At 37.7% G+C, this 13933-nt stretch overlaps 1 protein-coding gene across 1 annotated transcript in view; it reads right to left on the minus strand.

Moving 5' to 3' along the window:
• Positions 1-379: 379 nt before the first annotated feature.
• The window catches only part of RSPO2 (R-spondin 2), a 114246-nt gene continuing 100692 nt past the window's right edge, over positions 380-13933 (minus strand). Inside the window, exon 5 of the mRNA XM_032131506.1 lies at positions 380-2472. Within this exon, the coding sequence (XP_031987397.1) occupies positions 2363-2472 (110 nt within the window). The 3' untranslated portion in view covers positions 380-2362. The remainder of the gene's footprint in view (positions 2473-13933) is intronic.

Consider the following 13933-nt stretch of genomic DNA (forward strand, 5'->3'; position numbering starts at 1 on the left):
TTCCTAATGTCCAAGGAACCATCCTTTCCAACCTCCAAAGTATGATCCTACAAAAGCCCCAGTGCTATGAACACATTGGCAGGGTCCACCATGCAAAGGCAGGATGTCTAGGACAAAGAAGGAACTACATAGGGCATCTGCTACTTAGGGATGAATTTTTTCATTCTACACTCCCAAGAAAACTCTAAATGCGAAGGTGACCGGGAAATCAATGTACATCTAACGCTCAGGGTCTTTTCAAACAAAACAGCTGTATGGAAAATCCTCACATTTTTTAATCCAGTGGAAGAAAATCTGCATCTCCCCACCTTCTCCAGTTCTTCTATATGCATGCAATTCCAAAGGAATATGCTACTTGAATTAAAAAGGACCAAAAATATTTTACTCAGAGGCTTGTGACACCATTTTATTGTATTTTGTAGCATTCTTTCCATGACATGCCTAATACAATATTTGTAACCACTACTGAAAGGTTCATATGAGGGCATTAACTGCACTTACAGCCAAATTTGATAACCGATAAGCAAACAGACAGCTACAGTTTTTTGTTTTTTTCTTTTTTGAAGCGAGCATTTTATGTCCAAAATAGCATCCCAGGCTTAGAACAATCTTACTGTCTGTAACATTATTATGTTCTAGGTAAATATGAACATACAGTGAAAACCTCACGGTTGAGTGGAAGTCCACAAGCAGTTTGATGGAACATTCATATGTGTCTAACTACTCACATTTTGGTAGTAACACTTGTCATAGCTAAATACAGATATGTTTGTGCTTACAGATGCTTTATTTCCCTAGTTTATTTGAAAAGCATATAACCCATAAAACTAAAACTGGTATTTGTGGGATTTTTCTAAAGTATATGTCAAAAAAAGGTTTGTGGAAGTCTGGGGTCTGTTTTGCTGTTTCATTTTTGTGTAGGTAGTATGCAAGTTTTAGTCCTAAAACTGAAATAATTTCTCTTAAGTGACAGCTTTAAACAACAGGCATAGTGTAGGCTTTTCCTGTCAGGAATTCAAAAATCACCTTGAAAGCTAGCCTAATAATGCTAGATTACCAAATTACACATCCTGAGCCATCTTAAGGTCCTACATAGAAAATTGTCTCGACCTTTGTATCCTAAAGCAAACAATAGCTGCAGAATAAACTTGTTAAGCTTCTAGAAATAATTGGAAATACTGGGACATTGATGTTTTCTATACTTTTGAATGGCTGACTTCATATGACTTTTATTTTGTTTCTCCCTTATTCAGGTATTTGTTTTCTTATCTGACTGCATCAGGACTAACTGAAATAAAACACTGTGCATTACATTGGAAAAAAAACCCCAACAAACTACACATACAGTCTTAGATACCAAGAACTTTACAAATAATTTCTCTCCTGACACTCAAAACGTCTATCATCATCGTGTCTCATCTTAAAAAACATTAAACTTCTTTTTCTGAGATAAAATATATGGGGGCTGAGACAGAAGTACAGAATAGAAGAAAGAATTTGTGGATTACTAGTCTGGCAAGTATACTTCAGAGCTGACACTCCATTGTGAGTGTCAGTGCCAGGTAGCTCTGCAAATGAGTGTGCTTTGCAAATGAGAAAAAAAAAATCCAGTTTGTAACTATTGAGGAACATGAGAAGATACTTAAAACATAGCAAAAAGTAAACATTTACTGGATTATTTAAAAGTATATTACTAGAACCAACAGGACATACCTTTAAACATGTATAAAGTATTATACCTAAAAATGCATAGATGTACAGTAAATATGTTCATTTATATGTAGATGGAGTAATATGTACACACAGAGTCTGTTGTGCTTCGGTGAGTGTAAGAAGTGAATCCTGCGCTGTCTTAAAGCAGTTTTATCACACAACTGTATCGATGTAGCAGGTGTAAGAACAATGTACATTAACACTAAGTAGGTAACTCATATCCATTTACTCTTGAAATGTACAAATACAGGAAACAAAGGCCATAAATGCAATAGTACCTACACCTCCAAGACTTCCTTTTTTTCTTATTTATTTAAATATGCACAAGTCCACCTACTGGTGCTCCGTAGGTTTCTTTCCTTGTCAACATGTTGACCAGGCACTCAGAAGAGTATCTCTGATGCACTTCAGGACCACTTCCACTGATCCAACTCAGTGCACTCCTGACCTTGAAGTCTTCAGGTCAAAAATCAGGAAAAAATAAAATAAAAAATATATAAATAAAACAAACAAGCTTGTGGGCTTTATTTTCACAAGTTATTTGCCACCAATACTGTCAAAGCAGCTGAATTGTAGTGCATCCATGTGCAGGAGCATATAGCAGCTTTTGTGCACTTTGCAAAAAAATACATTAAGGAAAATCAAGTCTTTACTGGCTTGTTTTATCTGTTGCTAAAAAGATGCTGTGCTGCTTCTGAGCCCTTTCCATCAAATTCTTTTTCTTCTTTTTTTTGTCCTTCGTTTTTGCTGGCCTTCTCCCTGAAAAAAAAAAAAAGGAAAAACATATAATAGCCATGAGTCGAGTAAAGAATCCAGAAGTGATAAAAAACCCCAACAAAAACAACTCAGCAGTATAGAAATTATGAATAGGTACTGCAACAGTAATGCTGGCTAAAGAGCTTCAATCATCAGTGAAAACAGAGGTTTTCAGTGTGATACAAAAGGAAGCAGGATCCCCGACTGTCATCACTTGTCCACCGGCACAATTTTTCTGGTATGAGTAACCATGTTGATGCAGGCTTCATTTTTGGCAGGGTAAGCTACACAAGCAACGTTATGCAAGTACCCAAGGCCCGGAGCCAAATGAGTATGCAGACTCCTACCTCAGTCGAAGCTGGATATACGCCTTAGACCCTTGTGTAAATTTGCTTGAGTGAGTAATCCTATTTAAGTCATGTCCAATGTATCTGTGATTTCAATGACAAATTAGGCATTACAGCCCAAGTACTTGGTTGGATGCCATCCTACACACTTTGGCAGAGACAGTACCACCTCTCTGAAGAACTGTTGTTACTTATTATTAGCACATTGTGCCTAATTCTCACAGTATATAACTGTGCAGAAACAAACATTTCATTACATGCTTCTACTATTGGAATTTCACTGAAAAATAAACAAAATTAGGAAATCAAGATCAATTCAGAAAAAAGTTTACAAGGTTTTTGAATGAAAAGGTTTTTCCTGTTTACCTCTAATAATAAATCAGTGCCCTTTGGTTATCTCAGCAAAGATAGTATGGACAGAAAAAATGTCAGATACAAAGGCCCTCGTTGAGCAATGCATTACCTTTTAAGTATATGCTTAAATCCTATCAAGTCTAGTAGGATTTAAGGAGACGACCAAATGTTGTCAGATGTGAGAATGGTCTGGATTTTCTTGGCAGTATCATATACTAAAATACGTGATCAATGGTAAAAAAATAAGGTTATTAAATTCAGAAGCACCAACTTTGTAAACTTTCAGGAGCACTAAATGAACTTAAGAAGACAGTAAAAAGAAATTCAATTAGCAGATTACATAAAAATGTGAAAATGAATTTTTCATCTACATTGTCAGTACATTATTAATTGGGACAAATGTTTGCCAGCCTGTTTTTGTCTTACTCCTATATTGTTTTTTAGTTAAAAAGGCCCAAACCAGTGCAAAGAGTTTTTCTCTATTTGATAATAATACTGAATAAACCTGATTATAAAATTATCAAAATTTATGATTCATTAAAAATATAGGGTTATATACTTCAGGTTACACATCTGTAATACACTTTCTAGGCTACTATTCTCTAGGAATTATTGGAGTACTTGTATATAAAATAGGACAGGACATTAAGGTAATGAGCACATGAGTTTAGTCCATATTAAAAATCATAAGGGTCCTTGGAGTTTACTTCTGCTTCTCATTAAAGTCTGGCATTAAAGTTACTATGGCATTTTGCCATTTTTAAATCTAGTTAATCCTACACAATAAATCCTCAGTCCAACCAAGCATTAATCAAAGCAGCTTTTAAGTTAAAACTCTTTAGTAACAGTGTATCTAATGACGAGGCATGCCTAATGAGGTCAGAGGGAAGGAACACTTGACACAAAGTGGTATTACAGTAAAGTGGTTTGAATTATAGAAATTTCCATATAAATTTTTTTTATGGATTTCTACTAGTTGATATATTGCAAGGCATCAGAACTTGCATGGATGTACTGTTCAACACTGTATTCTAACTTGCACTTTCAATATTCTTAATTTTTTGACCCAAATCTTTGAAATGCTTATTAAGGAGGAGTAGATGAGGGGAAATAATAGGAGAAGAGTGACCAATTCTGCTGGTTAATTGATTCTCACTAGACCAACAGATTCAATAGGAGCCTTATTGGAAATCTGCTACCCAGTCAGCTCAGTGATCTTACCGGCTGAGGTTTTTCACTAAATAGACCAACCAGTAAAAGAAATATTAACTTCAGTCAGTGTCTCATCTAGTTTCTCTATGACATCCTCAAGAGAACTACATTAATTGTTTACTATAAGTTTAAGGCAGTTAAAGATTCTATTACTTTTCCTCTAAAGACTTTGAGTTGCACTGATAAAATGACACACAACACAGCTGGTATCTCTAGCTAAGCCTTAGAAAGTAGCTCCTGCAACACAAACATCAAATCAAATTGTCAGCATGCTCTCCATATTGTATCATTAAAATAGAAAAGAACTGGACTAGAGTTCAATTATTTTACATGTCAGTGTGCAATGAGTACATTACAATGCTTCTGCTGCTCTGCAGCAATTGTCTCTGTGCTTGCTTTTTATTCCAAGGGAAACCAAAGGCCAAATGCCTTCTTTTAAATGTGCTGTGGGACTAGCAAACCATGCAGTGGCAGCATCCCTGAGCCACTGAGAACTGATAGTTTTTTCTTCTGTTAGGAGCTCTTTGGCTGCTCACTATATCTCAAATTACCCTGTTGTATACAGATTAAGTTTCATTATTTTCAGGACAATATTAAACCACACAGAGAAAATCCGGATGATTTGGTGATGCTAAGAATCCCAAACTCGAAATGTTATTTTAACCAGAAAACTGAATATAAAAGGTATTTCTTGGCTAACCATCAGTTCCCATATTGTTAGTAGAATACATCAGAGACTAGACATTAGCAAGAAAAAACTGATTATAAAGACTAGAGTTCAAAAAAGTATGCTGCTGAAGCCTCCATGCATGACAACTTTTATTAAATGCAGATTTCAATCACAATGCTTATTTTATCAGGAGAAGCACACAGAAGTATCTACTGAATATCTTGCTAGATGTCTTTTGAAGAACATGGTGTTTATGATATGCAAAGTAGATCCTCTGAAAGGATCTGTGAGCCAGGCTATCCCAGTTCCCCAACTGGAGGACAAACTCGACAAGGACAGCCAATGGAGGAGTCCCCTGGGGCCAGGATGGCAGCAACCACCTCTGCTCTGTGCCATGGGTCAGGTGTGGAAACCTCACGTGCAGGTTGTGTGCACAACCTTCCCCACACCTTGCCACGCTCACTTCTTGCTCCTTTGAGCAAGAGCCCTGATCCCAAGTTCATCTCTCCATAGGAAGCAGCAGGGCTCTGCCATGCTTGGCTCTGTTGTGCAGTTGAAAAGGAATGGATTTTTAGCATCACTGTATTACAGTCCAGAACCTGCTGTGGCATGTAGAAGGTAATTCCTCACTGAAGCAAATGAGGAGGGTGAGCAAAAGGACTCTGTCTCTTTAGAGGGATTTTATCACTATCAAAAACAGGTTACAATATTATAGTACAGAACAGAAGGTGACAATACAAGAGAACTGGAGAGGGATTTCTTACAAGGAAGGGCATGTAGTGATAGGGCAGGAAGAAATAGTTTTAAACTGGAAGAGGTTTAGATTAGATAACAGGAAGAAATTCTTTATTGTGAGGGTGGTGAAGCACTGGAACAGACTGCCCAGAGAAGATGTGGATGCCCCGTCCCTGGAAGTGTTCAAGGCCAGGCTGGATGAGGCTTTGAGCAACCTAGTGGAACATGTTCCTAGTCTAGTGGAACATGTTCCTGCCCAAAGCAGGGGGTTTCAAAGTAGAGGATCTTTAAGGTCCCTTTCAACCCAAACCATTCTCTGTTTATATGAATACCTGAGATATTAAGTCTGATCCATCTACCTTATAAACCCCTCCTGATCAGAAGCAGTATTCAAGAAAGCAAACAATCCATTGCAACTTCCTAGGATCCAGTCAGCCCTAATCTTTTAAGTGACATTACATCCTTCCTAGTGGATGTCATTTGGTGGATGGCAATGCACCTTGTTTCTGCTTTCTGGGTTACAGGTCTCCAGATCAGGCCTCATCTTAAATCTTTGCTATATTTATTTTTTTTAAGACCTTGATGCTAGCAGCAAGGGGAGCAAATACAAATAATTCATGCAAAGAGCAGGATATTTGAGCACTGTTCTGTGCTTCTGTATTCTTATATTTATTTTGACTGTGGTTTCCCCTACATACTAACTAGATAACTAGCTTCTCCTTGAAAAGCATTTTTTATCTCTGACTGTCTAAAAACAGGCTCCTCAATTTCTGTTATCAAAGTCAGCTCTGACATGGTTTACATAATTTGTTTAATTCTCTGTAAAGTCATTGCATACACTGAAATGTATAGGGCCCAAGAAAGATGTGAAATGTATCTGAATTCAGTGTTCAACTATCTATCAAAAAAAAGCCTTGAAAGCCCTATCTATCATTCTGTATCTCACATTTCTGCACAGGTTATTTTTGCAGAAGCAATATTGGTAAAGCCATTAATTTAAACTCTTTATTCCAATTTTTAAAAAATTGGTTTTGCAATTTGCTTTATAAATTACCAATGAGTAAGTCTTTATTTTCTAAATAACTTATCCCAATGGGTGCTATCTTTAAAGTGTTATCCATTAAACTTTTGTTTGGATCACTTAATTCAGGCAGGTAGGTGCGTAACTAATATGGTATGCAGTGAAATATTATCATTAACTAACCTTGTATCACATCTTGTAATGGCAACATATAGGTGATGGTACAATAGCATATGGATGAAAATGCAATTGTAACATGAATTCTTGAAGAAAATTATTTATGCTAATATACACAGCAATTGTCTGTACACCAAAGAGTAACAGCTACAAAAAAAACCCCAAAAACAAACAAACAAAAAAACCCCAACCAAACAAAACCAAAAACAACCTTAAGTTGGATCTTGCTGGGTTCTTTTTCTTTTTTTAATGTTGCTTTTGTACCATTTTATCAGCGTTCCTCCTACAACACATGCACTTGTGTTCAGTTGTCTGGTTTGTCTCATGCTCCAAGCTGAAAGATGCTTGGAAATACTGCATATTCCTTCTGGACAGACCCACCTGGTCAACTGGGGATGCACATTACCTGATTCAGAAGAAGCCTTTATCACCTTCTGACAGCTGCAAAGGCAGCTTTCTCCAGACAGAATTTGGGCAGCAGATTCTTAACACTCAGGACAGTCTTAAATCTGGTCCTCCAGATTTAAAAGGCAGCAAATGTATTCACAGGGACTCCCAGCCACATTTCTTGAGATCCTTGACTCAGCCAGGAAGCACCAGTTCAGTGTCTGAACTGTCCTTCACCTGCTGCATGAACACTGCTGCATGTACTGCTGTCCTAACAAATTCTATCCACTGGGAGTTTCAGCAGAGACAGTACAGTATACAGCCACATGAGGGCAGCAAATTTAAAACATTTAATAAAAGGGAAAAAGAAAACAACCCTCTGCAGTTTTATTTCACAGTGTAATTCTCCCCAAATTTTCAGCAGTCTCACATACAAATCATCATATTAGAGCTATCAGAATGCTTAATACTCCCTTCCCTATTTAAAACGTTTTTCTCTTCTATGATGATTACTGAATGATGGGATTTAGAGGCAAGTGCCTGCTTCCCTTCCGTGGATGTTCATATACAGAACTTTCACTGCATCCTCCTTTCATGAAGTTGCAGAGAGTGATAAGGTCTCCCCTGATCCTCCCCTTCTCCAGGGGAAACACCCCCGGCTCCCTCAGCCATTCCTCACAGCAGTTTCTGGAGGAGCCCCCTCTGGCAAGACGCTGGTCGTGCACAGGCCAACAAATGCCTCATCACTTACTTTCCATCTGCACCTCACACCAAACTATACATAAACACTGACTGCAAAAATCCAAAAACCAAGCAAACACAAAATTCAGTCCAGAAATTATTTCCCAGAAATAATTTATTTCCCAGGGCTTTCAGTTAAAATTCTGGATACTGAAACTGCTAGAGAAATGCATAATTTTTTAAGAAATCTTATAAACACACACTCAATGGAAAAAAAAAATTCCTCACTGCTACAGAGTCATCCTCTTCCTAAAGCATGATTTACAAACCAACACTGACAAGTGATCGAAAGGAAGGGAACATAAAGAGCTTTAACAACTTCGCAAACCACTCACCATGGGCATCTCTACCAGTGGTCACCTGCTACCAAATTAATGACAGTTTTCCTAAACTAGTTCGCAGTTGTGGATTTTTTAATACCATAACATTAAGGCTGAAATTGGCTGTGCTCAGTGTGTGCTTTAGCAGGAATATGGTTTGGAGGAAATCAGCCAAAGTAAAATATCTTTTCGGAAAAGGAGTGAAAGACATTTGGTCTTAGATGGTGACACTGGAAAAGAAATAAGGTTGAGGAGATGGAACAGAAAGACTCAAGCGTCAGAAAACCTCATTTTCCTGGGTGAATTTCTGATGTGATTTGAAAAAGTCTTGTGAACACATAATTTGCCTCTGAAGACACCAGAAGGGATGGAATAATCACGCAGAGTACATCAGCTGCCCACGATACCATTTCAAATCCCCATGGGTAAAGATGGGTTAATTAACATTTGCAAAGCACTGAAATATGGTAACAATGGGCATCACAGAAAGTAAGGAATTATTTAATCATTCTTTCTTCATTTGCAAGGGTTAAATAATATTGAGCAAATGACGTCTTAGAACAATTACTGAATAAAAATAACAAACAACCCATATCATAATTATAGCCATCATCACAACAGATAAAAATAAGAAGCAAATGAAGGCACTCCTTCAGCTTTGAAATGCCTGAGTTTGCAAGCTTAGTGGTCTTCTTTTATGCTTTTTGGTGTAATACTGATAGCTAATGGTATAAATGTCTACTCCCAGCCTGCTGAAATTAATAGTAGAGTAAGAAGAGGAATTCTCTTATGCAAACACAAAGTTTGGTGTTTTGCGTACATTCTTGTCTGTTTGACAAGAAAAAACTTCTGTCTTGAGTAAACCTTGTAATTTCTACACAAATCACTACAAAAGCACTCAGTGCAAAGATGATCTGAGTGATATCTTACTCAGTTCCTGACATCCAGAATCCTGCTAGTTTATTTTCAATTTCACAGCTTTGGATAAATTATAATATCTATCCCAACCAACACTTAGTATTGCATATACTTGGTGTTTGTGTACACCAGACATCAGCTACTGAGATGAAAGCTAATTTAAAAGATTCATAGACTAATTATTCAACTAAAAGAAATATCAAAATATCTCAAGTTCCTGTATCTAAATCCTGCTAGGTTTTTGTTTTAAGAAATTAAAGAAATTAAAGAAATTAAGAAATTAAAGGTATTACTATTTAGGACGAGAATAAGCAAAGTGAGGTATTCTTTTTCTCCCAAAGTACACGTCTATTTTTCATCTGGCCCGAATACTAACTAACTAAGCAATACTATAATCTGATTTTCTTTCCTTCTGGACAATATAGAGTGTCATCAGATTTTGTCATCTGTTTAAGAAATACTGATTCCTACACAAAGAATGGAATCTACATGTCACAGACTATTGAGAGTTCAGTAGATTTTTTCCTGAACTTTAGGGCAAATTAACTGGGAAAAGAGTCATCTTACACAACTGAAATGCAATGCATTTCCCACAGTGCAGTTTTCCAGTGTATACAGTAGATGGCAGTGAGACATGAACTGAAACCTGGCTTCCACTTCCAACATTTCCAGGAACACTATATTTTGTTTGTAGAAGTATATATTCATGAAAGAATACAGAAACTGAAAGACTAAAATCCATGCACATACTCAGAGAAGAAAGCAAAAGAAAGCACCCCTGGGGAAGAAGAAAACTAGTAAACTCAAGAGGACATGGAAACTCTGTAAAACTGTCATAGGAGACCCATGTTTAACTGAAAAGAATAGATGCTCAAATATTGGGTCCCACTGTCCTCTCAGTCACAGTTGCATGAAAACAGACGAGTCTCCACTGCAGCCAAAATGTTTGTCTAATGTAAATTTAGCTCAGAATTCAAACAATATGAATATCAGTTGCATGCAGGGTACGCACTATTCTTATCTTAATCAACACCATGTCAGATCAGATACTTTGCAAGCAGAGCTAAGCAAAATGTTTACAGTGAAAGGTTTGGGCTTGCTTATTTTCCTTCCTTTTACAGAGCAATATAAAGCAAATTTCAAAACAATAAAAGAAAAATTATACACTGTCAAGAGTATGCATGCACATGTAAATATATTCTAACTCTACAGGCAACAGTTATAGATAAACTCTAATTGGCTTGAACTTCTCTAGGTTTGACTGGATACTAATCTGACTTTAAACTCTCTCTGCTCAGTATTTCAGAGTGGGTTCTTTATTCTTCTTCCTGTTTCCAAGTGAATTTACTTAATTTTATTTTTATCTCATCATATTGGGAATAAAAAATGAATTCTATTGAAACAATATTTATTTGTGGCACACCGAAGGTTTAATTTCAGACTGGAAATTGCATTTTATTCAATTAAGAGTTTCTTACATAGACGAAGATTATACTGAGAAGCTGATTTTTTTTAGAGATATATTTTCTTCTGTGGAATAGTCATGAAGGGTTAGTCCTTTTTAATTCCCTTCAAGGATTCAGGTAAAGAACTGAGGAATAAATTTGTTCTGGGATCTTTTTCTTTGATTTTATTTTCTTCTTTTTTTATAACTGAAACATCTCAAAAATTATTTTTATTATCCCTCCTGTCTCTCTTCAAATATTGCACAGTAAATCCTACAGATGTTCAGGAAGAAAAGAGGCTAAATTAAACACCTGACTACAAACTAAAGTACAATCCAGCAGAAAGACTCCTGAATAATAACTGAAAGTGAATATGAATGCATTATTTTTAATAGGATGTAAAATTATTACCTCATTCCTCTCATGTATTGAGGAGTGTACCAGGTGAACTACTGCACCTGCACTGCTCACTGACAGTCACTGGATTTATACTTGTCAAGGTGCTCAGGATATTCACAGTGCCTGCCTGAATTCGATCAGGTTAGTGTCTGTTTATCTGTAACTCCACTGGTGCATACAGTGCACACCTTTCCCTTCTCCTCAGACATTCGATCAGACCACTGATCTAAATTTAGCTCTGAGGACTTCCCTTTACCACACTATGGCCACAGACTTCTCTATGGTAGACCTGCATTACTAAATTCAGCAGCGTTAGAGAACATCTCCAGACACTGTACCCCAACTGCCTGTCATGCTTTGATCTGGGGCAGCCCTGTCCTTCCCAGAGAGGCAGCACAGGCCAGGGCTGCTCCTGCAGGCATGTCCCTGGCTTGGGAGCTCTGAGCTGAGCAAAATGGATGTGGACCAACCTGTGCCCTTCAATGCAGGGCCAGGTAACACCCCAGCAACTTTAGTGAACTACTATAGAGATAGTCACAATCTTTGATCTGTGGCCAGTCGGGAGTTAAAGGATGTCCTGCGTTACACAGCTTTATCCCTAAATGTGTTGCAGTAGCTTTCTTACTTTCCCAAGACTGCCTATGAGGCCCTAATAATTAATACCTTTTCAAAGCAGCATCTTTTCAAAGTCTGTAGATTAAATAATAAATACATAGATAGGAAAATTAGATAATGTATGTCACTTTTAGAATGCCTACACTTTATAATAATATAATTGAAAACAAGTTTTATTGCTTAGAACTTAAGATGAAGCAGTGATTGCAAATGAGAATTGAGGTCAAGGGAACCTTTAGTGAGATCTCTTACATAAGCATGAGAAATCAAACATTAGTTTCACATGCTGTTGAGGCTACTAACTTGTTGAAGAAATTTGTCCAATTTAAATCCGAAGACAAGAGGAGATGGAGGATCCAACACTGTGGTAATTGTTCCAGCAGTTAATTGTTCCACTGCCAGAATTTCTGTCCAATTCCTAACTTAAATTTTATTATCCAGGTATTATTTCTCATTATTCTTTTCTGTCCTAGATCAGACTGTAGACAAATATTTGTTCATCATCTTCCTGAGAAGTTAAACATATGGCAGATTCTGTACACCTTTCTTTAAAGCTTATTGTGTAGTCCTTGTATAAATTTTTTTTACTTGTACCTGCACAGTTCCCAACTGAACTATCTCTTCAGTTTCCCAATATCTTCTATAAAATACAGGTCTCAGCCTGGATGTCAGAATTCTGAAATAGATTTATTTTGCTTCCTCCTTATTACCAAAGTTATACAGAAAAGAATTGCATTTGAAACTTTTCTCTCTATATTGTAGTGGACTCACATGATTTCTTTCAAGAAACACTGCTTTTTAGATGCCATTCCTCATCCTGCAGGTATGTATTCCTAGTTCTATAACTCTTTGATTCTCCAGGATAACTTTACATTGAACTAGATGAAAAGTAATTGTGTTTGCTTTTCAAAGTAACCTACATTTTTCTTTGGGTCTACTCTATAGTATATCACAGGGTCTACCCCATGGTATGGTTTACCATTACGATCACATTATTTCTTTTTCTAAAAGATGTTTATATAACTAAAACAAATAGTAATGCTTGCAGAAACATCTTAAGGCCATCACCACTTTTTCCTAGATATCCAGCCAGCAAATGCTTTAATTTTATGTTGTGGTAAAGATAAAGGAAATTCAATAGGTCTATAAATGTTCCAAGTCTGAACACATTCAAGTATGATAGGTAGATATGGACATGACTCTTGTGATGCTTCTGTTTAGCTTCATTTCTACAGCTGCGAATATTGATCCAAAAGGAACAAACTTCACAGAAACTTTCCATGTATGAATGTACAGACTTAGTCTCACAAAAAGAGATTCTACTTTTAAAGTAATTATGTTTGGTCAAACACTTCTGATGGCATGACAAAACCAAACAAAGAAAAACAAAACAACCTGGGCTGGACTTAACCAAATGCCTGTAAGACCTTTTACATCAGAAGCTGCAATAAGCAAAATGTGATCTCTCAGTGGGGTGCCACAGAGCCCAAGTCTGTTATTTACCTTCACCACAGAAATGTGTGTCTAGGAAAAGCCATTAGAAACATAGAGTGTATTTTCAGAATGAAACCAGTATTGCTACAATTACAGGGAATGCCCCTTTTCTGAATCCAGCTGGAGCTGCTGAGGACGTTTTTGTCCAAGCTGTTCCTCAGTGCCCACCAACCCAGCAACTACAAGTCACAGCTCTGCAGGCAGAAGAGGCTGTACTAAAACTGTCAACCCACAGAAGCACAGTGTCATGCCTGCCAGAAGGCTCAGCTCCTCCTGTGCTGCTGGAGGCTGCCGGCACAGCTGTGCACACACGAGTCCCTTCCTCCAGACAGCTGTGCCCTCCCATGTCCCTTCCCTTGGCACAGCTGTGCCCTCCCGTGTCCCTTCCTCCAGCACAGCTGTGCCCTCCCGTGTCCCTTTCTCCAGCACAGCTGTGCCCTCCCATGTCCATTCCTCCAGACAGCTGTGCCCTCCCGTGTCCCTTCCTCCAGACAGCTGTGCACTCCCATGTCCCTTCCTCCGGCACAGCTGTGCACTCCTATGTCCCTCTGGACAGCTGTGCCCTCTCGTGTCCCTTCCTCTGGCACAGCTGTGCACTCCTGTGTCCCTTCCTTTGGCACAGCTGTGCA

This window comes from Corvus moneduloides, chromosome 1 (assembly GCF_009650955.1).
Source record: "Corvus moneduloides isolate bCorMon1 chromosome 1, bCorMon1.pri, whole genome shotgun sequence".
Lineage (NCBI taxonomy): Eukaryota > Metazoa > Chordata > Aves > Passeriformes > Corvidae > Corvus > Corvus moneduloides.